Genomic DNA, 25,473 nt, shown 5'->3' with positions numbered 1-25,473 from the left:
CACCACCCATTCATTTGTACGTCAGCTACGTGACATTCAATTAATCGTGGGTCTCTGACCATAGCTTGCCTCTTGAAAGTGCTTATTCCCATGCATCCACTTGATAGTTTTCTATTGAGGGCAACATTCCGGAATCTCCAACTTCTCCAAAGTCGCCACATGACGCCCTGATTTCCTCCACCAATTTTACCCCCATTTCTCCCTCCTCAAATCCCCGATTTTGTGAATCATACAAATGCGAGGTAACAATGGCTAGGTTCTGAATCACCCCCTTTAAATTTATATTTTAAAACAGTCTGGCCCCACTCTCAGTGCCCTTTCTGCAACAAATCAGAATCTACTGACCGCTTCGTTATAAATTGAGAGAATCTCTATTTAGAATCTGCCAATTCCATAGGCTCTACCCCGTATTTTCCGCTTACGCTTTGTTTTCCCTCCGCGTTTGTGCCGTAGGATTCCACCAAAGGGGTGTTGTGGCCGCCCTGCATCCTTTGGCTGCACAACAGGCCGGTTTTCCAGCTAGTCATATATCTTCCCGTCTCCACTTGAGTGGTCGTGGTGCCAGAAAATATGGCTCATACCCACTCAGGGGGATCGGCTGGGAAAGGGGCACTCACCAAGAGAAACCATATACTCAGCAATTAAAGAAATACACGGAATGCATTTGAAACAGGCCGGCGTTTAGGGGGGAAATATAAACAGAAAAAACAAACTGCCCGAACATGAGATGTACGTAGCACCAGGAAGTGTTGAATCCAATCAGAACTTAGAAAAATTAAAGAAGAGAAAAGAAAAACATATGTAAAGACATACAATTTTTGTCTCCCAAAATACCAAGGTCAATTGCCTAATTTGAGATTGCCAATCCCCCAATTTTCTTGGCCGATCCCCCGCACGGGTGTGCACGTGCCATTCACACTGGTGGACGAAAAGAATGCTGGTGGACGAAAAGCAGAGAGGGGAATATTGCCTAGGACAGTTACCACTTGTAACAGAAAAAAAAAAGTATTTTGTGCCTAATAAGCTTTTTGTGCCTGCCCTAAGCAGCGCTAGTATTGAACCAAAAGTGTAAAACATAGGTATATTAGTCTTTTTTGGTAAGATGACATGTCATCACCCCGATACAAAGGGGAAACCAATAGAAATCATCATCATCAGCTAGTGAAAATTTCACGGTTTCAAAATTTACCGATGTTGCAGACTCGCGCCCCACACGCTTACATTACACCACGAACCGGCGACAACGTTTCTCGCATTTGCGCGCAATAAAGAGTCGTTACATTTTCACCATGTGGTGGTGATGCATATTCGACGTGCACGTGCGTATACCTCGAAGCGTGGCGTTCGAGAATCCCCAGGTGTTGACGACAAGCGGCAGAGCACTGCACGAGTCCCAGGCCGCGAGGTGGACCGCCGGCAGCACGGGGCGGCAGAGGAGCAGCACGCAGGCGGCGAATGCCAGCGACCACGCCGCAGCGCGTTTCTCCATCGGGGCCACGACGACTACGGTCGCATCAGTCGTAGCTAGACATACTGCAAGGCAGGCAGCTGTTTCGCGCCCTCTCGTCTCGCGATTGAGATATGATTTTGTTTACAGTGACGTCCTCCCCATCGGGGGCGCCCTGATAAAGCGACTCCGCACTCAGTCGACCGCCGATTTGACTCGTTCGATGATAGGTGAAACCGATAACGCTTGCCGGTAAAAGCTCCGTGCAGCGGACATTGGGCCCAGCGATTTGACGGGCGAGAATCACGTCTAATCGACGTTTCCTCTCAGCAATCATCTCTCCCCACGCGGCACGAGAAAACAAGCGAACTGTGTGCGGCCACCGCCTCCAATTCAAACGCCGACGTCGCCATTTTCCTCAATCGAAAACGAAACCGATTTTTTTACAAGCGCAACCGAAACCATTTTAATGTGTGAGAAAACAAATGCAGCAAAAACTAAACTTTGGGAAATCATTGAATAACTTCCAAGACACTTAATTATCGCTTGCAAGGCGAGGTGTGTGCCACCTGAGAACATGACCCGAGGACCGCGGACAGGAGACTAGCGGTGTCCAAAAAAATTGGCCGCGTATCTGCCCACTTCACTGCAAGTGCATGTCGTCTTAACAATAATATTTCAGGCGTACTGCTTAGCAGCACAGGCCTTATCTTGTTTTATTAATGCTCAGCACGCGCTATGGGCTGGCTTTTTCGCTCATTTTGCCCTTACTGAGTTTGCATTAAAATTTCGGTAGAGGCCTGAATGCAGCCTGAATGCTACCGCAGCCAGGAGGGGCTGGAAGTATTAAAGGAGTACTGACACGAAATTTTTGTTACGTTTTTTTCGCTGCTATGCGTGCCTACCAGCCCACTAATCCTAGAATGACAGATTAGACGGTCGAGCACAGCGTAAAAATTCATTTACGTTTATTCGTGCCAGTTTTGGTTTCGACAAAAAAACGCCGAGCGGCCGCCATGACAGCATGTATCACATGGCGTCACCATTCTTGCCGTATCGCTGCCTCTCTGGAAGCGCGCGCGAGCGAGCGCACGCGCGCGCCCAGACCGGCCGAGGTCTTCGCCGTCCCCACAGGCCCGAGCAGCATGACGTCAGTCCCAGAACCATGACGTGTACACACGGCCGAGCAGCGCGCGCCAACCATAGCCAGCGCGTCGGCTTCGTCACGGGAGCCCCGACGCCGCGGCAGTTTGGGGCACGTAGCAGATGATGTCACGTCGGCCCGCTCTGGGCTTTCTCGTGCGGGCGAAGATTAAAATGGATTTTAAATATGTTTCGCTTAACGGTTGCTGTTGAAACTTGCTGGGAGATATCTCCTGATAAAAAGGAAGCGTTTTACATAGTTATCTAAGCTTTGAAATTTCGTGTCAGTACTTCTTTGCAGCGATGGCGTAGAGGTAGAACAGCCGCCTCGCGTGCAGAAGGACCGTGGTTCGAATCCCGGTGCCGGACAATTCCAACCGGATTAAAAAAAAAAATCCGCGTATTGATGGAATTGCACAAAGGGGCTTGGGGTGCGGCCTGACCCCGGCGACCATTGCCGGTAATGCACGAGCTCCCTCACCAGAGCAGGATTGGCCACCCTGGTGTAGTAACCCTCGGCCCTCAGTCCCCAGCGGCTGCGAAGCAACTGACCACGGCGGCGGTCAGACCTGTGACGCAGCTGAGAATCCCTGGATCCGGACAGGCCGCCAATGGAATCTGAACCTGGCAACGTTTAACGTGCGAACCTTATCTAGCGAAGCAAGTCTCGAGCTGTTGTTCGAGGAACTAGAGAGCATTAAATGGGATGTAATAGGGCTTAGCGAGGTTAGGAGGGCAGGCGAAGCCTTTACGGTGCTGAAAAATGGACACGTCCTACGTTACCGTGGTCTAGAGGACAGAAGAGAACTGGGAGTGGGATTTCTAGTCAATACAAGCATAGCTGGCAACATAGACGAATACTATAGCATTAACGAAAGGGCAGCAGGTCTTGTAATTAGGCTCAATAAGAGGTACAAGCTCAAGGTGGTGCAGGGCTACGCGCCCACATCCAGCCACGATGACCAAGTAGTGGAACGCTTCTATGAAGATGTGGAATCAGCAATGGCTAAGGTAAAAACGCAGTATACCGTAGTTATGGGGGACTTCAATGCTAAAGTGGGCAAGAATCAGGCTGGAGACAAGGCAGTTGGGAACCATGGTCTGGGCTGTAGAAATAGCAGGGGGGACCTACTAGTTGAGTTTGCAGAACGGAATAACCTACGCATAATGAATACCTTCTTCTGTAAACGGGAGAGTCGGAAGTGGACCTGGAGGAGCCCGAATGGGGAGCACAAAAATGAAATAGACTTCATATTATGCGATAACCCTGGCGTCGTGCAGGATGTGGAAGTGCTCGGAAGGGTAAGGTGTAGTGACCACCGTATGGTAAGATCTCGAATTAGGCTAGATTTGAGGAGGGACCGCAACAAGCTAGTACGAAAGAAGCCGATAAATGAGCTAACAGTAAGACGTAAAATAGAAGAATTCAGGATCGCGCTGCAGAACCGATATTCCGCCCTTAACGAGGAAGCCGAGCTTACGACACAGGAAGCCAGCGACAACCTTACACGCATTCTCACGGAGTGTGCAGTAGAAGTCGGGGGCACTATGGCTAGACAGGATACTGGTAAACTTTCTCAGGAGACGAAAGATCTAATCAGGAAACGGCAAACCATGAGAATCTCTACCGCAGCTGACAGAATCGAACTAGCCGAGCTCTCGAAGTTAATCAATAAGCGTAAGACAGCTGACATACGGAAGTATAATATGGAGAGGATCGAGTACGCTGTAAAGAACGGAGGTAGCCTGAAAGCAGTGAAGAGACGTCTTGGCGTGGGGAAAAATCAGATGTATGCACTTAAGGATAAGCAAGGCAATGTCATCACAAATAGGGATAAAATAGTCACAGTGGCCGAGGAGTTCTAGAGGGATCTGTACAGTAGCCGGGACATACAGGATAATGCCGAACGAGACAGTAGTTCAGAGGAGATAGACATCCCACCAGTAACGACCGAAGAAGTAAGGAAGGCTTTGAAAGAAATGAAAGGGGGCAAAGCACCTGGTGAGGATCAGATAACAGCAGACCTCTTGAAGGATGGCGGAGAAATTGTACTTGAAAAACTGGCAAACCTGTATACGCAATGCCTAATGACCGCAATGGTACCGGAATCTTGGAAGAACGCGAACATCATCCTAATCCTTAAGAAAGGCGACATGAAGGACTTGAAAAATTACAGGCCGATCAGCTTACTGTCAGTCGTCTACAAGGTATTTACCAAGGTAATCTCTAACCGAATCTCTGCAACCTTAGATTTCAGTCAACCTAAAGAACAAGCAGGGTTCCGTAAAGGTTATTCAACAATGGACCATATTCACACGATCAATCAGGTGATAGAGAAGTGCGCTGGAGTATACTGAACCTCTGTATAGATTATGAGAAAGCATAGATTATGAGAAAGCATTTGACTCGGTCGAAACCCTAGCAGTCATTCAGGCATTACGGAACCAGGGGGTAGATGAGCATTATGTAAGAATACTAGAGGATATCTATAATGGGTCTACAGCTACCATCACCCTCCATAGGGAGAGCAGTAAAATACCTATAAGGAAGGGTGTCAGACAAGGAGACACAGTCTCTCCAATGTTATTCACAGCATGCTTACAAGAAGTATTCAGAACGTTGGATTGGGAACAGGTGGGAGTAAGGGTTAATGGAGAATACCTCAGTAACCTCAGATTTGCTGATGACGTTGCCTTGCTAAGTAACTCGGGGGACAAATTGCAAAGCATGCTTTCCGCACTGGGCGAACAGAGTAGAACCGTGGGCCTGAAAATTAATATGCAGAAAACTAAAGTAATGATCAATAACCTCGGGACAGCACAGCAGTTTGAGATAGGTGGCGAGGCAGTGGAAGTGGTAAGCGAATATATCTACTTAGGCCAAGTTGTGACCCCAGATCCCAACCATGAGGCAGAGATAATTAGAAGGATCAGAATGGGGTGGGGTGCATATGGCAGACATTCTCAGATAATGAATAGCAGCCTACCATTGTCGCTGAAGAAGAAAGTGTATGACAGCTGCATCTTACCGGTACTCACCTACGGGGCAGAAACTTGGAGGCTCACTAAGAGGGTTCAACTTAAATTGAGAACGACTCAGCGGGCAATGGAGCGGAAAATGATAGGTGTAACATTAAGGGACAAGAAGAGAGCGGAGTGGGTCAGGGAGCAAACTGGTGTTAAAGACATATTAGTAGAAATTAAGAAGAAGAAATGGACGTGGGCAGGGCATGTAATGCGAAGACAAGATAACCGCTGGTCATTAAGGGCAACAGAGTGGATCCCTAGAGAAGGCAAGCGTTGCAGGGGGCGGCAGAAAGTTAGATGGGCAGATGAGATTAAGAAGTTTGCGGGGATAAATTGGTCACGGTTGGCACTGGACCGAGGTAATTGGAGAATAATGGGAGAGGCCTTTGCCCTGCAGTGGGCGTAGATAGGCTGGTGATGATGATGATGATGACTCCTTTAAAGTCCTTCAGCCTGCAGTGGAGGTGATGATGATGGCCATATGATGTGGTGACGGTGCCACAATGGCATGTACCTCCTCGTGAGGATTGGCCAAGATAGGTTATCCTAAAACATCTGTAGGAAGTGTCTAGTTTTTCATAAGACTTTCCAGCGCCAAAATATTTAGACAAAGGATGCAAAGAATTCTCTTTCCATTCTTCTCTCCATGAAATCTGGTTGCATTGCCAATGTTTACACCATGTTGTCAATTCCAGCTAGTCAAACATCAGACCTTCCCCTCTCAAGATTATAATATAGTCTTGCAACAGTAGCTATACAGAACAAAAACAAATTCATGGTTGGTACATTTGACGACTTATGGAGGGAGCTGAAAGTGGCCCAAAGCCATGATCCCATCAGCCATAGTTGGACAATTTGTAACAATATGTGTACTAGTGTAGATTCAGCTACACGAGTTCAAGCTGAATTCCTCACATCCTTTATTGCGGCCGCAAACAAACGAAAAGTTCGCTAATTGTTGTTACTGACAGAATATTTCACTTGTACAGTTGTACAGCAGCATATGAGAACAGTGACACTAAAAGTATGTGAAATACTACAGAAAAAAAGGTCACATGAAATTGGAATAAATTTTATTGGGTAACGCTACATCAGCTGCTAAAACACACGGTCAGTCAGGACTCAGTCCAGTGTGTCCTAAAGTGTCGAATGCAAAAACAGCGACCAGTGGCAGCGGTGACTAGACAAGGCTCAGCCCTTCTGATCAGGCCTGACCGTTCCCTCCTCAGGGGTAGCTCCCCCTGTTCCGCACACGCCTGCTGGCTGTGAAGTCGTCCGCTTCCCTCGGCCTCTTGCCGCTACGATATGTCAGGCTGCTTGAACCTCTTCTCGCGCTCTTTGTTGCGCACGTGCTCCCGCAGCAGCGACATCACCTCGTTCTCAAACTCGGCTGGAGTCTGCCGGGCACCTGTGGTGACAGAGGACGACGGGGGTAAACAATGCATCCGGCAATTCCGAAAACAAAATGTGCAAAGCAACCTGCGGTGGAATTCCGAGTTGCGCTCTGTTCAAGAACTCCCGTTTTGACATTTCAATCCTGACGTAGTTGCAGTGTGAGGCCTCCAAGCAATAACACGCACAGAAGCTGATGCCCCTGCCTTACTTGCGCAGTGTCACATTATTTGGGCCGTCTGTTTCCAGCCAGTCAGGGCTCGCTCAAAGTGGACACTTTGACGTGCACATGAAATGGACAAAACCGAGAATTCCACCCCTACAGAGACAAGCTCGCTTGTCTCACTATTGTAGGCAAAGAGCAAGGGACCTTGTCGTGAAAAGGATACAAAAGATGACTTTACAACTGCGTCATAAAGGATCAGTGTGCACAAATGCAAGCTGTACTTCACTCCCTTTCATGTCAAAGTAGTGTGGACTTGTTCAAGTCTTAGAAACGCCACAATCCAACTCCTCCGAGGCACAGGGCTCCATCCTGGGAGACCCCCCGATGTTAAGCGTTGGACATGGTGACCCCAGTACCGGTCTCTTCTTGGCTTTCTGCGTGCAACTGGTGCAATGTTGCACCTATAAACCTCCCTGTTATGCCGTAGGGCAATCTATCGCATTAAAAAAAAAAAAATGTCAAAGTAGTTACGTAGCTCAGAAAAGAGGGTGCCTGAACGACTGCCTGCTTTCATAGCGAGAGACCCTGTGGCTGTCCCTTTCTGCGTGCTTGAATGCTTGTGTGGCTTATCAGCACAGAGACCACACTGCTTGAAGAAGGGAGGCTCTCGCAACTGCTTGACTGATTAATTATGAGGTTTAATGCGCCAACGCTACACAGGCGATGAGGCGCGCTGTAGTGGAGGGCTCCGGATTAATTTTGACTTCTTGGGAATCTTTAACGTGCGCCTCAATCTCGAACACACGGGCGTTTCTGCTTTTCGCCTCCATCAGAAAAGTGGCCGCCGCGGCTCAGCAGCACGACACCTTAGCCACTGAGCCACCGCAGCGGGTCTCAGAACTGCTTTTACTTTTGCTTTGCTTTTGCTTTGCTTTGTTTTGCTTTGCCTTTGCTTTGCTTTACTTTTGCTTTTTCCATAAGTGCACTTGAGACAAGCATTGCTTGTGCTTGTTTACTTTCCATTTTTTGCTTTCATATATCGTCTACCTTTACACTCACAACCTCCCAGTTTACTTGGCACTAAGTTTCTTGGCTGCACGACGTCCACTGTGAAAGACCAAAGTGTACAGGCATGTGAATATCTGAGATGTTGAATACCTCGCAAGTAGTGTCGCTTTTAAGTTCTCATTCGAATATTTCCAAATATTACAAATGACACCACAGATAAAACTTGGCTTTTCTGAAAAGTAAGGAGCACCCAACTTCACTGCAAGGCACCGGCAGTCGCGTTGGCTTTCCCGCACGACGTCACAGTTGGGCAGAATGTCTACCATGTCTTTAAAATTCAGACAAACGAATAAATTGGCAAGGACATTTTGTGCGCGGCTGCAAATTACAGTGGAACACCACCAATCCTGCATACATGAAATCTTGAGGGGATCTATACGGGGAATTCAATCGATACACAACACTAAGCATAAGCTCCGACGGAACACCCATGCATCCAGGGTACTCTTTTAAAATGGTGAAAAAATCAAGAGAACAACAGAGAACAGTGCAGGGAAAATATGCCCCCCCCTTAAAAAAAAAAAAAGGCTAACTCAACACTAAAGAACGCATGCATGATGTACTGATGTCACCGGCATAGTGTCCATGGCATAAGTGGAGGGTGGAAAATATTATGCTTAGACTGGAGAATCCTGTCGGCTATTTGTGGGTAAGAAAAAACTCAAACCTGGAATGTACGTTACCTACCATTACTTACCATATCATTACTGCTAGGACAATCCGGAAATATGGTAAAGGAGCACAAAGGCCTTTAAAAAGTGTGTTGGATGTGGGAGACTATTGAGGTCCTTAGCTCCAACTGGCAGGGCAGGACTGCTAACTGCTGCGTTGCCAACCTACTGTATTCACCCCGCTCTGTTGGCTTGACGACGCTGTGCTCAAAAGAGGCGACACTTGTGCCTCAAGGAAAGTCGTTCTAAGGGTGCCACCCACAGCGCAGTGTTTGTCTTTACTCCCTGTCATATCGTTTTTTGGTGCTGTTTTTTCTAAGTGGGCATTTATCTTCATGCGAAACGGCGAAGCCATTCGTAGATAAACAAGTAATGGCTGTTTTATATAGCAAGTGATAATTAAAAACATCCAGGATTGATATAGGTGAGTTAGAGTGGACATAAACCCCACGAAGTCAATGCCTACTGAGCAAGCTGCTTAAGATTTCTTCACAACTTTGTTTATATGAGGCCCAAAATGCCAACCTCTAGTCTAGCATACAATGAGGCACACGCCAACAAAGAAGCCACTTGAGGCCTACAGCAGAGTGTTTGCATGCAGTGAGAGTGAGCGAGGTGCATGGCTTGTCCACAGGAGTCAGCCAGCATCAAGGTGACCGAGATAGTACAAGACCGCACACGCCTCGCACGCAGACTGCGACAGCAACGGACTGCACTGAGCAGCCGGGAAGCCCGAGCAGGGATGTCCCCAGAGGTACCTGTGGCCCAGTAGTAGATGTCCCAGTCGTTGGAGGGCACGTTGATGAGCTGGTCGTACTGCTGCAGCTGCTCTGCACTGAACGAGGACAGGTGCTTGGCCGCAAACGTGCTGCAACAGTGGAGGGGGGACAGCCGCTTACGACAGGGTGCGCCTGTGCCAAAGGCAAGGCCACTTACAGCTGCGAATGTGCTCTGATGTCATATCACAGCAGGAAGTGCTGAGACTGCAACTCACCACTCTGAGCACTGCAGCAGAGGAAGGTCACACTCATCGACAACAGCTGGTTTATCATGTGGCACGGTTACACAGGCGGTGAATAGCCGGCCGGAATGCAGCTGGCTCCACTCTTGCCTCAATGAAGCAGCAAGCTCTGGCTCCTAGCAGAGAGAGCTGCCTTGGTTACAGTATTGCCACGTAAATTCTTTGCCTACTTGCGCGTGGAACCCCATTAAGAAGCTTCCCAACCCAAGGCTGTAAAAATGAGAGAAAAGAACAGGAGCAGGCAGCCACTGCCCCTACAGCCCTTTTACGCATGAAATGTGGCAACCTCAACACTGGTTCGGGGCCTTCTGTTTTGTCCCCACCTATCCTTAACGTAAACTAAAAACTGCGCGAATTGAGATGACCGCAAAAAGGAAGGTGCTCAAGGATGGGCGCAGACTTGCAACTAACTTTTATCACACACAAGCTCCCACACAAATACGGGCCGAAACAACACGATAAAACTTATTTGCTGAAAATATTACCCAAGGTCTCAAAAGGGATTGTTGCCACACGATTCGATGCATTCGAAGATGGTGAAGTGGGCAATTGCCACCCAGTGCATCATGTCAGCCGTTATGAGGTCATGCACACTCAAAGTGCAGGAAAGCTTCAACACACAGATTGCAAGAATAGAGGAAGCAGCAGCGGTGCTAAATAGAATGAATGCTGAAAATGCCAGTAGTAAAACTGAAAGATTATGTGATAATAAGAAACGTTAAGTTGTGCCATATGTGCACGAGACGTCCCATAATTTGAAGAAGGTGATAAAACGGTTTGGCGTTCAGGTGACGTTTTCAGCACCGGTAAGCTAGGTGGGATGTGCTTGCGCATCGGAAGGAGTCGGATTGCATGGAAAGGGTGCGGAAGAAAGCACGCTAATTCCTGCGTTGACTGCTGTGTTGGGGTGCATTATCAAATACCTCTTTCATGTGGGAAAGTATACGTAGGCCAAACGGGAACATGTGTTAATGTGCGACTGCAACAGCACGAACTGTCGATTCAGGATAACGTAAACAGGCTTCTATCCATCCACAGTTTGGCAAGTACATGTAAGCCGCTTTTGAAGGAAGTCAAGATTTTGTGTCGGTTCCATGGTAGCTGGGCGAGAGAAATACGCAAGGCTTACTATATAAGGAAGTTGGGTCATAAATGTGCCAGCGAAATGTTGATCTGTTTGCATAACAGTGAGATGAAGTTCATTGATGACCAAACATTGATGATTAATGTTAGGTTGTACATAGGTTTATCGTAAAGTTTTATCGTATTGTGTTGCGTGTGCGCCATGGCAATGTTTCAGCCTGTATTTACATGTGAGCTTGTGTGTCATAAAAGCTAGTTGCAAGTGCGCGCCCATCCTCGTGTACCTTCCTTTTTGCAATCGTCTCAATTTCCGCAGTTTTTAATTTATGTTAAAGATGCACTAACTCACCCACCGACAAGTCCTTCTAAACCCCACCCTATCCCCGGCAATCCCTGCTCTCTCTAGCAGGCAATTTACAACCCAGGTTCAATGTAACCCAAACAATGTTCACTCATGCTAGATTAGGCAAGAACAAAGTGTTACGGCAGGCTCCCAAAAATGTGTGATGCACGTAGATAAGTACAGGACCCTTCTTACCATACCCTGCCTTGATTTAACCTTGTGCAACTCGCTCATATCCATTACAAAGTAGGCAAGGTCCAAAGCAGCAGGTATGGAATTTGACCCCAGAAAGTGTAAAAACGACAACCCGTGCATGGCCCCACATGAGAGGGCACTCACAAAAAAAAGACACAAAAAAAGTGCAGCACAGCTCAGAGGCCAGGTTCAGTGTTGAAGTGCCACTGCAGGTTGCAGGCTGAAATGGGCACCAAAGGACCAGACACGGAAACACGCCCAAACTGCAGAGAGAGGGACAAGGCCTCCCATTTTGCTTGTGTCTGTTTTCTTTCTTTCTTTTTTTTTTTTTTTTTGCAATATGCGGCTGGTCATAGTGAGCCTCTGTATGTGTGTGTGCGAGCTCGGGGCACGAATACATATAGGAGGTGAAACGTCCCATTTCGGCCAGCGTGGGCGAGAGTGACCAGGGTGCTGGAATTCTGGAAGGGTGGATTTCTGCGGGGTCTACGTGAGGTCACTGAATTACAGCCACTTATTCGTGTGACACAGGCACGGTGCTGTTTCCGTTCTGCGCCAATTGCGTGAATCAACCCTGCCGGATATCTTCCGGCACCCAGTGTAATTGCCACATTGAAACCTAACGAGGGCAACGAAGCTTTGTAGGTGTGAAGGTGAAGGAGAGAGTAGCGGCACCTGATGGACAAAACGATAGCGGCCGCAGTTCATGCCGGGGCTGTGCAATGCATTGCTGACTGTGGCGGCCTCCCGCGACAGATGCTGCTAGACTAACTCGGGACTAGTGCTTGTGATGCTATCTGGCCACTCCAGGAAGCGTCGTTTACCTCCTGCCTTATTCTTGTGTGTGTGTGCGTGTGCCTACTGCCCCCTTCGCACCACGGAGAGCCCCCCCCCCCGTAGAGAAGTCGCTGCAGCAGCAGGCTACCTGAGGATGAGGTCGTTCTCCAGCATGCCTCGCTTGCGGCTCTGGTAGAGCAGCCGCGCCCGCTGCGTCTCCACGCTCTCGTTCGCCCTCGGGACGCAGCCCTGGTCCAGAAGGACGGCGCTCTGCTGCTGCTGCTGCTGGGTGCACAGCAACTGCCGCACCAGCCTCTGTGCAAGGGGGAAAGAGGCACACCATCAGTCAGTGCAGTGAACATTTACACAAATATAGAATAAATGTATGCGGGAACATCTGCTCAGCACTCACTGTTAAGAAGCTCAAACTTTAGCTGTAGACGTTGCAAGACAGGTTGATTCACTGCCATTGGTGGTAGGCCTTGTTTCAGTTTGCGAAATGTTTCGCCTCAACACGCAAGTGCAGCAAAAAGATTAGTGAGGGTGAGTACGTGACCCCTAGTTACCGGTAACAAATATACGCATGACAGCCAGTGGCAAAAGTCCAACACTACTAGCACATGCAGTTAGCTACACTGACAGCTAAAAAGCCCAGGCCTACCTTCGGCACTGAAAAGCCCACTTTGAACTTTCAATTGTGAAGTGAAAATGTCGGTACGAGACATTTGTAAGCCTGCCACCTCTGTTTTCACTGTTTCTCAGCTTATGTCATAGCATAACCGTGGCTTGGATTTTCATTCTCCTCTGTTGGTTTTTTTTTTTTGCACCTCGACCTGCACCTGAAACCTATCCCCTCTACATTCAAGCTCGACACACAGTGAGACACAATAAACCCACAAAACCTACGTGTGAAGAAGTACTCAGAGGTTGCATATGCGACTCCCTCAATAGAAATTGTTTTCTCCTTTGCCTACACTAAGCCAGTCATACCTGCTCTGCCCATCTGCCCAATGTCCCATTGCGATGTTTGTTCATATTGGCTGTGTGCACCTAAGTACTGTGACAATATGGACACACATGCATTGAAAAACGTTGCCTACACATTACTGCTCAGGAGAACTTCTTGCTGGGCTAGTTGGTGAATAGATGCCATGATTTGAAGCGCAACAAAAACACACAGACGAAGAACAGAGTAGACGAGACTGTGCTTCAAATCATGGCAACGTTACTGCTCTTCCCAGACAGTCTGCAGCACAAGTTCACCATGAGGCACAAAACTAGCCTTCCTCTCAATCGCTTTCCTGAAGCAGCGTCCAGTGATCGAAACAGAAAACAAGAAAATGTATTCTGCAAGTTTAATCCACATTTAGCTCACTGGCTGTGAATATTTCAAAAAGCCTTCTGCGAATTGCTTTAATTCATCAGGAAGGCTCTGTTTTAGCTCGTTTTTCCAGCGTCACACAACAACGGGAGATGACGATCCAATACGGTAATGCGAAAATTCAGTGTAGCCGCACGATCATGCGATGACATTTGTAACCACACGGTGACAATCAATTTCACAACATTACATCAATATTTTGATGATCTTTCTTCACTCCCTCTGTTGCGAACAAGTCTTTGCTCACTATTTCTTCGTGAGTTACCCTTTTCCAAGTAGTATTAAACCAATTCTACGGCACTCCGATATTTATTGTCAGTTTACTGTCGTATTTATTATGACAGTTTATTGTCAGGTGGACAAGTGGCTGCTCAGTACGGTCAACTGCAGCTGCAAAAAGGAACCTCTTCTTTTTTTACACCACCCAGCTGTCTCAAGCACCCCCAGCACAATCCTTGTTCCATTCACCGGGCACTTTATCTTGCGGACCGCGGGTAGGCAGTGTAACATCTCCTTTGGTGGAGATGTAGCCCTCCGAGCTAGTCAGGGCCCGTCGCAAGAGTGGAAGGGTGTGAGGCGGGTGATGTGAACCGTTGGGTCTTGCTGCTCCGTCTGCCATTTGCAAGGAGCCGTGAGATGATGTAGTTCACATCACTTGTACAATCTGAAACCACAAATGGCTCCGTGTAGTGCACCAGCAGCCTTTGGCACAAACCAGGCTGGCAGAGGGGGGGGGGTCCAACGACACATGAAATCTCCTTTTTCAAACGAGATTTCTCAATGGTGGCTGCCGTAGCACAACTTCGACCAGTCTTGTGAGGCCAGGATACGCAGCCGTGTCTTGCGAGGCCAGGATACGCAGCCGTGGAAGTCGACGGGCTTGTTCAGTGAGTCAGAGTCATGGCTACACTGTGGCCACCATGAAGAGAAAGAGGGAAGATCGTGTCCAGAGTGCTCAACGGGGAACGCGCACAAAGAAGGTAAAAAAGGGCTGCATCCTGTGGTTTCGTGCTGAGCAGTATAACATGTGTACCAATTGAGGGCAAAATGAGTCCCAGTTTTTGTGGTTGGAACCAATGTACACAGCGATCATGTTGATAAGTGCCCGATTGGTGCACTCAGTGAGGCCATTCGTCTGCGGGTGATAGGGGGTTGAATGTCAGAACTGAGAAGAAGAAAGGCGGAGGAGTTCTTCAACAACATCAGCAGTGAATTGGCACCCATGGACCCTGACGATGACGTGAGGCAGTCAGGGTAGTCAGTGCCAGGACAGTCCCTACAATAAAGGTATGCTGTAAACTACGTTTGTGGCACATGGGATAGTTTACAGCATACCTTTATTGTGTGGCAGAGAATATATCGGGCAAACGGGGAGATGTGTTAACAATAGGCTAAAGGAACACAGTTAAAACGTGGAAATAAGCAAAAGTGGTCATCTAGGGGTGCATTGTAGGGACTGTCCTGGGTGCGAGCCTATCTTCAGAAGTACCTCAATACTGGGTAAAAATAAGCATAAACTGACAAGGGAAATTATTGAGGCTCATAAAATAGCAAAAAAAGAATAAAAGTGTGTAAGTGTATCTTCTTCGCGCTATCTGCAAAAGAAATCACCTATCTAGACGGTTTGAAAGCCCATAGTGGTAGTGATGTCGTGGCAGATTTATTAAATTTTATTTTTACATGTTATGTGTCGATTTCTTTGTTGCCTTGATTTCTGCTGTATTTATACACCGACGTCACAGCAATAAACTTCAGTTGTTAGTCAGCACCTGTGTGTCATGCTCTTCCTATCATCCTCGTTTCTTGTTTGCGCTGTGAATTCAAGATTATGCTCAGAAGAGCTGCGCGCGCGTCTAAATGAACTTAGGGAGCCCGAACTCTCGCAGCTGTTTAAACAATGCAATAAATTACCTACGTGTTAAGATCGCGTTGTGTGAGCTCACACAAAACACGTTTTACACGCATGCCGCTAGGGCCTGCGAACCACCTTGCTTCGGACAGACACTGGTCAAGCCACTTGACGATTAGGACACTGCGAAGCTTAGTTAGGAGTTCTGCCGCCAGATGTCCTTTCAATCAAAGGTCTACGCGCGGCGCCACGGCGCCACCAACTTTATCTGACAGATTTTTGGGCTGCTGTGTTCACACGTAAAAGTGTTTCTTACACCGTGGTCAGAGAACTCCGTGGTTAAAGCTGCAAGATAGTTGTTGAGGTTATCAGAACCACCGTCCGTTGTTTCTGTTGGGAGCCGGGAAAGACACACTGCATTGGAATGCTTGTGGCTGCTCGTGTGAGTACTAGCAGTGAAGTGCAATTCCTGTAACCGCAAAGCCCACCGTGCAAAGCTGCCTGAAGGGTCGGGAAGGTTCCCAAGCCAACACAGTGAGTGATGGACCATAACTGCAGCGAAACTATGATCGTTCAAATAAGAATGGAAGCTCTGCGTCACGAAAATGACTGTTAGGCGGTCTTGTTTCATGACAGTGTAGTTACACTCTGCTTTGCTCAGCAGACAACTGGCATAAGCAATAGTAATGTCTTCATGGCCATTGTGACATCGAACAAGCACCGCCCCATTGCCTACTCCGCTGGCGTCCGTGCAAACCACGAATGGCCCTGATGTAAGCAGAAACTAACTGATGGAAAGCTTCCTCACATTCTGGAGTCCAGGTGAAGGGGACGTGTTTTTTAAGCAGGTGCATTTGAGGAGATGCGACGTCAGCAAATCAGGGCACAAAGCGTCGAAAATACGGAGGTCAATAAAACTACTTAAACCCTAAACAGGCTGCAGTTTCTTTGAATGATGCAACAGCTTCATTCTTGTTTGGATCTGGTTGCACACCGTCCTTGTCAACTGGTAGGCCCTGACCCTCGCCAAAACGGCACTTTTTGGAGTTCAATACGATCATCTTGTATGCCGTCAAGCACAACAGCTGGGCACACGTTATGCTTATCTTAAAGGGAAGGTGAAGCGGTTTTAGAATTAAAAGAAAAGTTGACTCGCAGCAAGTACACATTGAATAGTTCCCGTGTACGAAATATTTTCGCAATACATGCAATAGAAGCGGCGCAATGAGCAAACAAAAGTGGCCCGATGCCCCGCCCCCATCTCGCCGCGCGATGCCGGAAGACCGAAGAGCGCGGGTGAAAACCGGCTGAAAAACGTCATACCTGGACTTCCGGCCGGATCGGCCGCCTCGGCCATGCTCTTTTCGCCGTGTTTCCTTGTGAATGATACTTGTTGTTGTGGTTGATAGCACTCATTTGTACAATTTTCGTGTTCAAAAAGTATGCACGAACGCCAAACGAGGCATACGTTATCATGCCGTATTCTTAAGCAGAATAATGCCACGCCGGGATGCTTGATAACATACGGAAGCGACAGCCGAGGTGGCTGTGCTTGATGACAGAGAATATACTACACTACGTTAAATACTTTGTAAGCCGCTCCAATGCGGTTTTTTTTTTTTTGATGCGACGGACGTGAATGTTCACATTAGATTCTAGATTTAGGAAGGATGGGGAATACTGCTGTACCTTGGCCGGGGATGTTTCGTTCCATTCCAGAAACCAAGTCACACTTGTTCAGGAAATACTTGTTTCGTTACACGCGTCGGTTTTCTTTCCCTATGGGCTCAGGACAGTGTTCAAAAAAACAATTTTTTGGCGAAACTAAAACAAGGGGCCAATCCTGATAGAAGTTCTCTCCCGACTAAGAGGTAAACAGTATTCCTACAAAGTAAAAGAACCAAGAAAACCAGATTACTTATTTTGCAAGTATACATGTCACGATAAGTTGGTGTTTGTCTGGAATTAAAAAAAAAAACACCACTCCGAACCACCACCGTGCCATAATTTGTGTTGACTGCGGGGGCCTAATTTTTTGCCCAAGATTCTGTGTGGCTGCATATTATAACCTGGCAAGCACTTGTTGTCACTGAACCTCAAGTGTGCTCCAGTGATAGTCGGTGATATATATAATGATGATACTAAAAAAATTAGAAACGAAGAGTAAATATACGGCCTCGGTCCGACTAGCGCGGTAAATGCTTAAATCTAGAAATGCTGAAACAGGCCAACGATTCATTATCACAAACGTTTGGTGATTGTTACCTAAAGTAACGTTACTACAACGTAACTGCCTTGTCCGACTGGTCTGTTAATTATAATGAGGTGGCCGTAATATTGCAGCAGAATGCGCAACGCACAAGCGAAAAGCAAGCCCTACTACAGCCAATAATGCTGAGCAGGCACTAGTATGTGCAGTGTTTTCAGAATAAATGCATGTGAAGCAGTAAGACGCACTCATCGAAGTGCAGCTAGCAATCGCGGAGGCGCCGTAGCGCCGCTGCCGAAATGGCGCGCGCGTGTGAGTCTGTGTACGGGGATGAGTAACGGGGCTGGGGTGGGCGACAACGAACAAAGGAAATGCGGAAGCAGAGTCTGCTTGTTGGTTTATGCGTGTACCGGCAAGATGTGTCTCGCATATACGTTTACAGCGCATGAACGCTATTTTTTCGCGCAGTGCAAGTACGTGCTTTTCGCTGGTAGATTGTTTATAAAACGCCCATTAATCTTCGGCATAAATGGTTTTGTGTATAATAAAAAACAGTTAAGGCAGTACCTAATATTAACATAAGGTATAAATTCCCCCTATGCTGGTTGCCTATTTCAAGAATATTTTGATGGAACCCACTAGTCGACGTCACAGTCACTGCTTTGGGGTTCTCTGTCGTGTAAAGCAAATTTAAGCTCCAAGATAATTGAACCAACAGCACGGGAAATATATAAAACAAACTTCCAGTCATGTGCGAAAATTAAACTGCAAGCTAAATTACCGCAAAGGCAACCGTGCGATCGTTCGCAATGCTTCCGACAACCCGCGCGGCCGAAGGGTGTCCTCCTTTGACGTCATGACGGGCGCAACCAATTTAGGGGCGTCAAAAGACGAAAAGCGCGCGTCTTTCAAACGGGGCCGCGCTTTTTGCAAGATAAATGCCACTTGGACTCATGTACGATAAATTTCAATGTGATATTCGGAATCAGCGCACAAGAAACTATATAACTGTTAATCTAACTCAATTTTTTTGGAAAGCGCTTCAGCTTCCCTTTAAGTTGGACAAAAATTGATGAAATCATCCAGATAGCACATGCATTCAGCCCACGCAAAACTGTGTCGAAGGTGGCAGGCACATTACTCAAGACAAAAGGCATAACATTGAATTTGTATAGCCCATCTGGCGTGGCGTGCTGGGAACGACGGTTTATTGTCAGGTGGACAACCAATTATGCCCAACTGCAACCTCTTCTTCCTTCACCTCGCCCAGTTATCTCAAGCCCTCCCAGCTCAATCCGTTCTTCAGTTCACCAGGACCGTGAGTATGCAGCAATATCAAGCACGCTTCCCTTGCGGCGATTTCACAGCCGACACACTCCGCGTTGCCATAGCAACGGCGCTAGCTGTAGCGGTGCGTGCGCTGTCCTCCTCGCCATCGCGCCCGTGCGGTCACCTCCGATCAGGGCTGCGATTGGCACCCATAAGTTTGTTCACGTGCAACGGGCGATGTCGATGTTGAACGCGAGCGTGCGGTTAATTATAATAAACACGAAACAAGACAATATCCTGCAGCTAGGTCAGTGAGCTAGCTGCCCTGAACATTATCGTTAAGCTCGCTAGCTGCCAACATTTCGAAAGTAGTTTATGCATCGTGAGTTTCCTTTCGGCTTTAACAAGAATTCGCACAGTACAGATCGAAGTGCGTGTGGGGAAGCACCACGAAACTTGGCCTCTTCCAGTCAATCATGCATTATGAAACAGTACCCGTGCCACGTAGTCTTTACAGATGATTCCTTGTGTTGGCAAAGCTATGTACCCAGTTGAAAAAACCACTGAAAGCAAAGCAGCGCAGTTAGAGCGCGGACATCTCTCAAAGCTCTCCCGGCATATGCGGGCTGTCGTACGGCAAGATCCGATCGGCAGTAGTATGTACGCACCTGCGCTGGAGACCGTGGGCAAAGAAATGCGGACCGCAGCATCACTTTGCAATTCCACAATGACTCCGCCAAAGACATGCCAAAGCAGCCTATGAACGGCAGACGACAAGAGAGAACATGCGCTAGGATGTAGAATCGGTAGAATGTAGAGGAACAGGTCTGCTCGATTTGTCATTTTGGGCTGCCCAGAACAGCTCCAGAGCAGCTCTGTACTACGTCATCATCGTGAACATGTGCTGTCTAACATCGAAGAGCTCTGCTGTCTAATGTGTGCTGTTCACCATATCCAGTAACTCTGCTGTTCACTACTGCTATTTTGACAGTTAACTCTCCTTAATTGTTTTACGGAGTCAGTATTATTAACTATTTCACTTTTCCTGATTCGAACAAGCGTATAAAAAGGGGCATCATCCGCAAAAGCAAAATTGCGCATAACAAAGTCACTTTGTTGAACATTTGAAGCGGACTTTGTTCTTTACAGTCGTCGTAGACGTTTAATCACTACCAGTAGGTTGAATATAAACTGCTTGCCAGCACTGCCAAGCGTCCACCAGACTCGTCCATACGAGCGAATAACGGGACCACAGGTGCCGCTGTCGTCGCTGCTCACGCATGCCCTTCTTCCGGCTTTTCGACGTGGTTTCACAAGTTTCGCATGTGGGTAGGGATGAATGCGGAGCGGACGCGAGTGTGCTGCGTGCGACGTGTATGTGAGGAGCTGCTGCGCGCCGCCTGAGCCGACGGATATCACCGCCAGCCCCCCTCTACGAGCGAGCGCTTCCACCTTCCTCTGGCGCCGGAGTCAGCGCGCAACCGGCCGGCGGACTACGCGAGGAGAAGATCCAGCCTCCCGGCTCGGGGGAAGACGCCACTAGGTAAAGCGCTCTGATCGAAGCGTTCGGAATCTATGAGCGCCGGTTGCTACCACGCCGTGTTCAGCGGTGGGCTAACACCGCTTCTGTGCTCAGCTCACGGTGACGTCTGTTTGATGTTCATTCATTGGCCGCGGTGTTGGCCGAATTCTCCGCCGTAGTCGCTGTGTATTTTAGTTTGTGTGCACCGCTTTTACTTCACTGCCGCATAAAGAAACGAACACACGAATCGATCACCTGCGGGGCAAACGATTCGCCGAATCGAAACCACAGAGAGTGCTCACGTTTATCATTGTTAATGTTGTCATTTCAACAGCTCGCGTACGCGCGCCTGAATGACTGCATGCGCTTTTGTATTTCGGTCATCTATTCGATTTATTCCTTGGAAGCTGCTGGACCATTTGAAGAGCTCTGTGGTACGTGTCTAGGCATCGAGGTAAATTTAAATGAAAAAAAAAAAATTAAAAGTGTAGTGGCATATTCAATTTTAAGTAATAGTGTGCAATTTTAATTATTAATAGCAGTAATCATAACCAGTCGTAGCTATACATTTGTAAGTAATGTTGCAATGGTTGTAATTATGTTAGTCATTGCAATTTTAACTAGAAACCCAAAAGTAAATGTGTGCGTGCTGGGACCATATGGTATACGGTTAAATTTCCAGCTGTGAATTTAACCGTAAACCAGCTGGTCACAGGTCACGTTTACTCTTGGGAAAAACAGTTTAGCGTATTTGTAGGCAGTGTTAATTTATGTTCAAGTGCATGTGTCGTGCACATGGAACTGCATAGAGTCATATATAGTCCAAGTCCTTTAAAATGTGGAACTTGTGAGTGTGTGCATGGCTGTGTACATTTTTCTGGGAAGCGTTTTTTGAATGTCTAGGCACCCTGGGGGTGGACAGTCCTGAGAGTATGCGGGTATGTGGACTGCGCATGGAGCTTGAGCTTGAGCTTGGAGCTTGAAACGATATAAATGTAGAGGGCAATATGCTTTAAGTGCGAACGGTTTTGCCTGTGGTGCTACACAGATGGCCGTTAACCACGGAGGCACAGCTGCATGCACAGGTAGTGCACATGTGTGTTTTTTTGCACACCAACACTCTCGGCACCCGTCTCCCCCTCCCTGTCTTCTTCCATCCTGCATTGCAGCTTAGAGAACGTCTTCAGCAAAACTTGTTGTGGGTGTCACCTCTTTTTCAAATTTTATTTCGCTTGTTTCCTTCAGCTGGGGTGTCTTGCCAATATGCAAGTTTATTTTTAGGTGCAGCGTGTGAGCTTGTGAAATAATTCGACATTGGAGCTTATAGCTTAAGGATGTGGAAACACTACTATGAATGTCTGGAGCTCCTTATCTCGGAAAGTTCTCAAGTGAACTTTTTGGTCCTCTACTATAATTGCACGTTTTAATACAGTAACTGGTGTTTCAAAGATTTGAAGAAGATATATTTTATTTTCAAGAAAAAAAAGAAAGCTAGATACAGCGTTGCACCCATTTAGGACCCCAGAACTCCATACAGAGTGACTTTTTGTATTTTTAGCTTTATTATGTTCGGACTACTTTTATTTTACTTGTTTAAGAACGTAATGCAGGCCAAAAGCCGAAGCAGGAGGGGCACAATGTGCAAACATCATCGAAAACACAGTGCAAGTGGCATAAATGCAAAAGAACAAAACGGGGTGAAACAACACTGGTTGCCAGGCACTACTGAACATATTAGCTTCTGACAAGTCAAGACCGATCGGACATTCTTCTGGTGTATTGCCCCAGTCGTTGATGATTGATTGATTGTAGGGTTTAACGCGCCAACGCAACGCAGGCGATGAGGCGCGCCGTAGTGGAGGGCTCCGGAATAATTTTGACCACCTGGGGATCTTTAACGTGCGCCGAAATCTCGTACACACGGACGTTTTTGCTTTTCGCCTCCATCAGAAAAGCGGCCGCCGCGGGCGGGAATCGAACCCGCGACATCGTGCTCAGCAGCGCAACGCCTTAGCCACTGAGCCACCGCGGCGGGTGCCCCAGTCGTTTAGAGTGGGTCGAGAAAAAGAAAATTTAAACAGATTAGAAAAAAATGACAATAGGGTTGAAGACAGCGAATGGGATCCGAAGGGGTTTGAGAAACGCGCTTGAGTCTGGGGCAAGTTGAAATAACCGTGTGCAATGAAATGACAAGTACAGTAATACAAGACGGCGAACCTTTTTCCTGTTTGGATCCCATTAATTTTCGTAAGCTCAGAAACAGAATCAGTGCAGTAATATTTATAACAGCTTTTTTCTGAATCTTTTCTAGCAAGTCTAGGTCCCAAGCTTTCAGGCCGAATTAGTGTAGTACATGAAAGTAATTTAACTTTATCCAGAGCGTCACTGAATTTATGCTGAAGTAAACGTACTTTTGAAAGGCAGATGAAGAAACATTAGTAATGTGCGAATTCCAACTTAGGTTATTAGTGGAAGTATTATGACCAAATATTTGTATTCCTGAACTTTGGTTAGGCAGTTGCCTGCAAGCAAGTACAAAAATTGGTACGGATTCTTTTCTTTTTTTTCGTGATATAATAGCAGATGATTTCTTCCAGATTTACAGCACTTCCATTCGTGGCTCCACGAGGGGATGCAGTGAGTGAGAATTAGGCGCTTCATGGTCACTAATAGTGTTGTTATTATTAATAAAAATGTCAGAGTCATTAGCGAATAAATTTAGGTGTGCTCTTTAATAACAGAGACAAGATCATTACATTAAATTATAAAAATTAAGGGGCCAAGAGAGCCACCCTGGGGCTCCGATTTGGCCAACAACCAGGAACCCACGCAATTAAAAAAAAAGGGGAGCCTGATGAAATGCAGTTTGTGAATTAGTTTCTTATGGAGAACTAAGTCAAACGTCTTCGTAAAGTCCAAAAAATAATACTTCTACCTGCCCATCAACATTGAGTGGTGAGTCAGAAAAATGAACAATTGAACATCACTGAGTGGTGGCATGAGTACCCATTTCTAAAACCATGTTGCAAAGATAATAAGATCTTGTGCTCGTAAAGAAACCCTAAGTGTTGCTGCTATATGCTCAAGAAGTTTCCATGAGAACGACAACAGACATGGGGCTGTACGCAGTAAATTACGTGCCACTTTACATCCCGAGGAGGTACGGTGAAAAATGGAAAAAATAAGCCTAAAAATAATGAGGAACTTAGTCAAGGGATTTTAGTTTTCAATTAAGGAGCATGTTGAGGATGCCATTGTAAGACATAATGCGAACATATCATGAAAAAAAAAATTTAAAGCAAGTGTACATGATAAGCTGTGAAATTATCGGTTAAAATTGCACGCAGTCACATTGGTTATCCAGAAAGGAGCCATTGTGAAAAATCTTAATATCGTCTTTTTGAGTCGCACATGAACCATATTGGTTACAGCCAGGACTGTTACTCTTCTCAATTGCAACCTATATGGCCACGCAAAAAAAATTTTGCAGGAGGTTCCAGGCTTAGTTTTGTGTTCCTAGCACCTGCCTTCATTTACAGTAAACAAAGCACTTTAGTGTTGGAAAACAAAATTTCCCACCTCAGTGTACCACTCAATTGGCTGAGCCACACTTTGGTGATGGAACTCACCTCATCCAGGTGTAGCTATTCGTAATACTCATGCTCATGCGTGGCTTGTAGGATATGTTGCGTTAATTTTATTATTCGTGCACAGAGTATGAAGCAGCTGAATGTTGCGCCCATCCTACCAGTGGCTAGATAGGGATGTTACTCATGTTGTTGGGTGCTGTTTAAACAACATGTCACATTTTAGCATCCTTTGTCCATATTTTGGGATCATAAGGATCCAGCAGCAGTAAACACTTTGGCTTGGCCTAAAAATTTTGTCGTACGGGCTGCACATCAGAGCAGTCTTTGTCAAAAATTTCTAGACCACGAGAAAGGTTTTTGGGCTACAAAGAATTCAAAAGAAGAGTTTAGTGTTTACTACGGCCAAATTAGTTTAAGACAGTTAGAAAGAAATGTGTTTTCACCCGCTTTCTGGCATTAAAAGTTTCGGCCTCACTTGAGAGGTAAACTCGTACTTTCAATTTTCAGTGTCCTACACCCTTTTGGAATGTCCTAGAAAGTTTTGACAAAGCCTGTACCTTTTTGTGCAGCTATGGTTTTTGGCACTGCGAGTCCCACACCTTCTGTATTTCCTGAGTCCTCCGTCGTTGCTGCAGCCTGAGGCATCGAGCGCAAGCTCTATTATCGCATTTGCCTATTTGTGTCGCTAGTGGCCTCCAGCGTTCTTCCCTCAGCCGTGTGTTTGCTTGTGCGGGACGGGTGATTGCCGCAGGGCCAGTAAGGACCGTGCCAAGGCCACCGAGACCATTAGGGGGCGGGGCAGCTGTCCACAGCTTGAGGAGGGGCCCTCAGGCAGGGCGGGTGGGCCGCTGGCACCACTGCCACGGTGCCAGGCCTCTGTTTCTTCCTGGTCTGGCCTAGTGTCACTGAAAAGAAAATGAAACCTTATTTAGTGACACTAGTCTGACCCACTGAGGTTGCCTAATGACGTGCCTGCTAACAGAGTGGGGGAATGCAAAGCAAGAAAGGGGCAGCCACTGAACAGGGCACGAAGTAACTACTGTGTGTCGGAGAGAAGGGAGCACTGTTCTGATGAACGGGTGACGGGTGAAAGAGTTGCTGCGGCAATTGTGTGGGGCCGTAAACCTGCTGTGAAGCACATATGAAGCAGAGCTGTCTCTCTGAGTAATAAAATATGTTTGGGGCCATTCGGGCCTGGTTTGTGATTTGGGATGTAGTGATGAGGCCTTCGGGGTGCTTTCAGAAAACCAGACCACAAACAGCCCTTGAAGGGCAGAATTGGTCTGGTTTTATATGAAAGCACCCCGAAGGCCTCATCAC

At 47.1% G+C, this 25,473-nt stretch overlaps 3 protein-coding genes across 3 annotated transcripts in view; 1 reads left to right on the top strand and 2 right to left on the bottom strand.

Moving 5' to 3' along the window:
• LOC144175965 (N(4)-(Beta-N-acetylglucosaminyl)-L-asparaginase-like) overlaps nucleotides 1–1,866 on the bottom strand; it is a 28,794-nt gene extending 26,928 nt beyond the window's left edge. The window contains exon 1 of the mRNA XM_077705044.1: nucleotides 1,330–1,866. Within this exon, the coding sequence (XP_077561170.1) occupies nucleotides 1,330–1,489 (160 nt within the window). The 5' untranslated portion in view covers nucleotides 1,490–1,866. The remainder of the gene's footprint in view (nucleotides 1–1,329) is intronic.
• Nucleotides 1,867–6,673: 4,807 nt separating this feature from the next.
• LOC144175963 (succinate dehydrogenase assembly factor 2-A, mitochondrial-like) lies at nucleotides 6,674–19,868 on the bottom strand. Its single transcript, XM_077705042.1, has 4 exons — nucleotides 19,710–19,868; nucleotides 12,482–12,648; nucleotides 9,673–9,782; nucleotides 6,674–7,025 (listed from the first exon to the last, which is right to left on the bottom strand). Exons 1-4 carry the CDS (start codon nucleotides 19,785–19,787, stop codon nucleotides 6,916–6,918), a joined length of 465 nt encoding a protein of 154 aa, XP_077561168.1. The 5' UTR covers nucleotides 19,788–19,868; the 3' UTR covers nucleotides 6,674–6,915.
• Nucleotides 19,869–20,304: 436 nt separating this feature from the next.
• Eas (ethanolamine kinase 1) overlaps nucleotides 20,305–25,473 on the top strand; it is a 37,556-nt gene continuing 32,387 nt past the window's right edge. Inside the window, exon 1 of the mRNA XM_077705040.1 lies at nucleotides 20,305–20,584. The gene's annotated coding sequence lies outside the window, so the exon portion shown is untranslated. The remainder of the gene's footprint in view (nucleotides 20,585–25,473) is intronic.

The sequence above is a fragment of the Haemaphysalis longicornis genome, unplaced genomic scaffold (assembly GCF_048455015.1).
Source record: "Haemaphysalis longicornis isolate Haplotype H1 unplaced genomic scaffold, Haemaphysalis longicornis Haplotype H1 scaffold_3, whole genome shotgun sequence".
Taxonomy (NCBI): Eukaryota; Metazoa; Arthropoda; class Arachnida; order Ixodida; family Ixodidae; genus Haemaphysalis; species Haemaphysalis longicornis.
The sequence above is the reverse complement of the archived record's forward strand: the minus strand, read 5'-3'. Positions and strand labels throughout refer to the sequence as shown.

Bases quoted from the DNA above. Each gene is read 5' to 3' on its own strand.
- LOC144175963 (XM_077705042.1), bottom strand. From the start codon at position 19,787: ATGTCTTTGGCGGAGTCATTGTGGAATTGCAAAGTGATGCTGCGGTCC. The intron at 12,649-19,709 runs GTGCGTACATAC...CCCCTTGCACAG, and splicing joins GCCCACGGTCTCCAGCGCAG to AGGCTGGTGCGGCAGTTGCT. The intron at 7,026-9,672 runs GTACCTCTGGGG...CTGTCACCACAG, and splicing joins CATCTACTACTGGGCCACAG to GTGCCCGGCAGACTCCAGCC.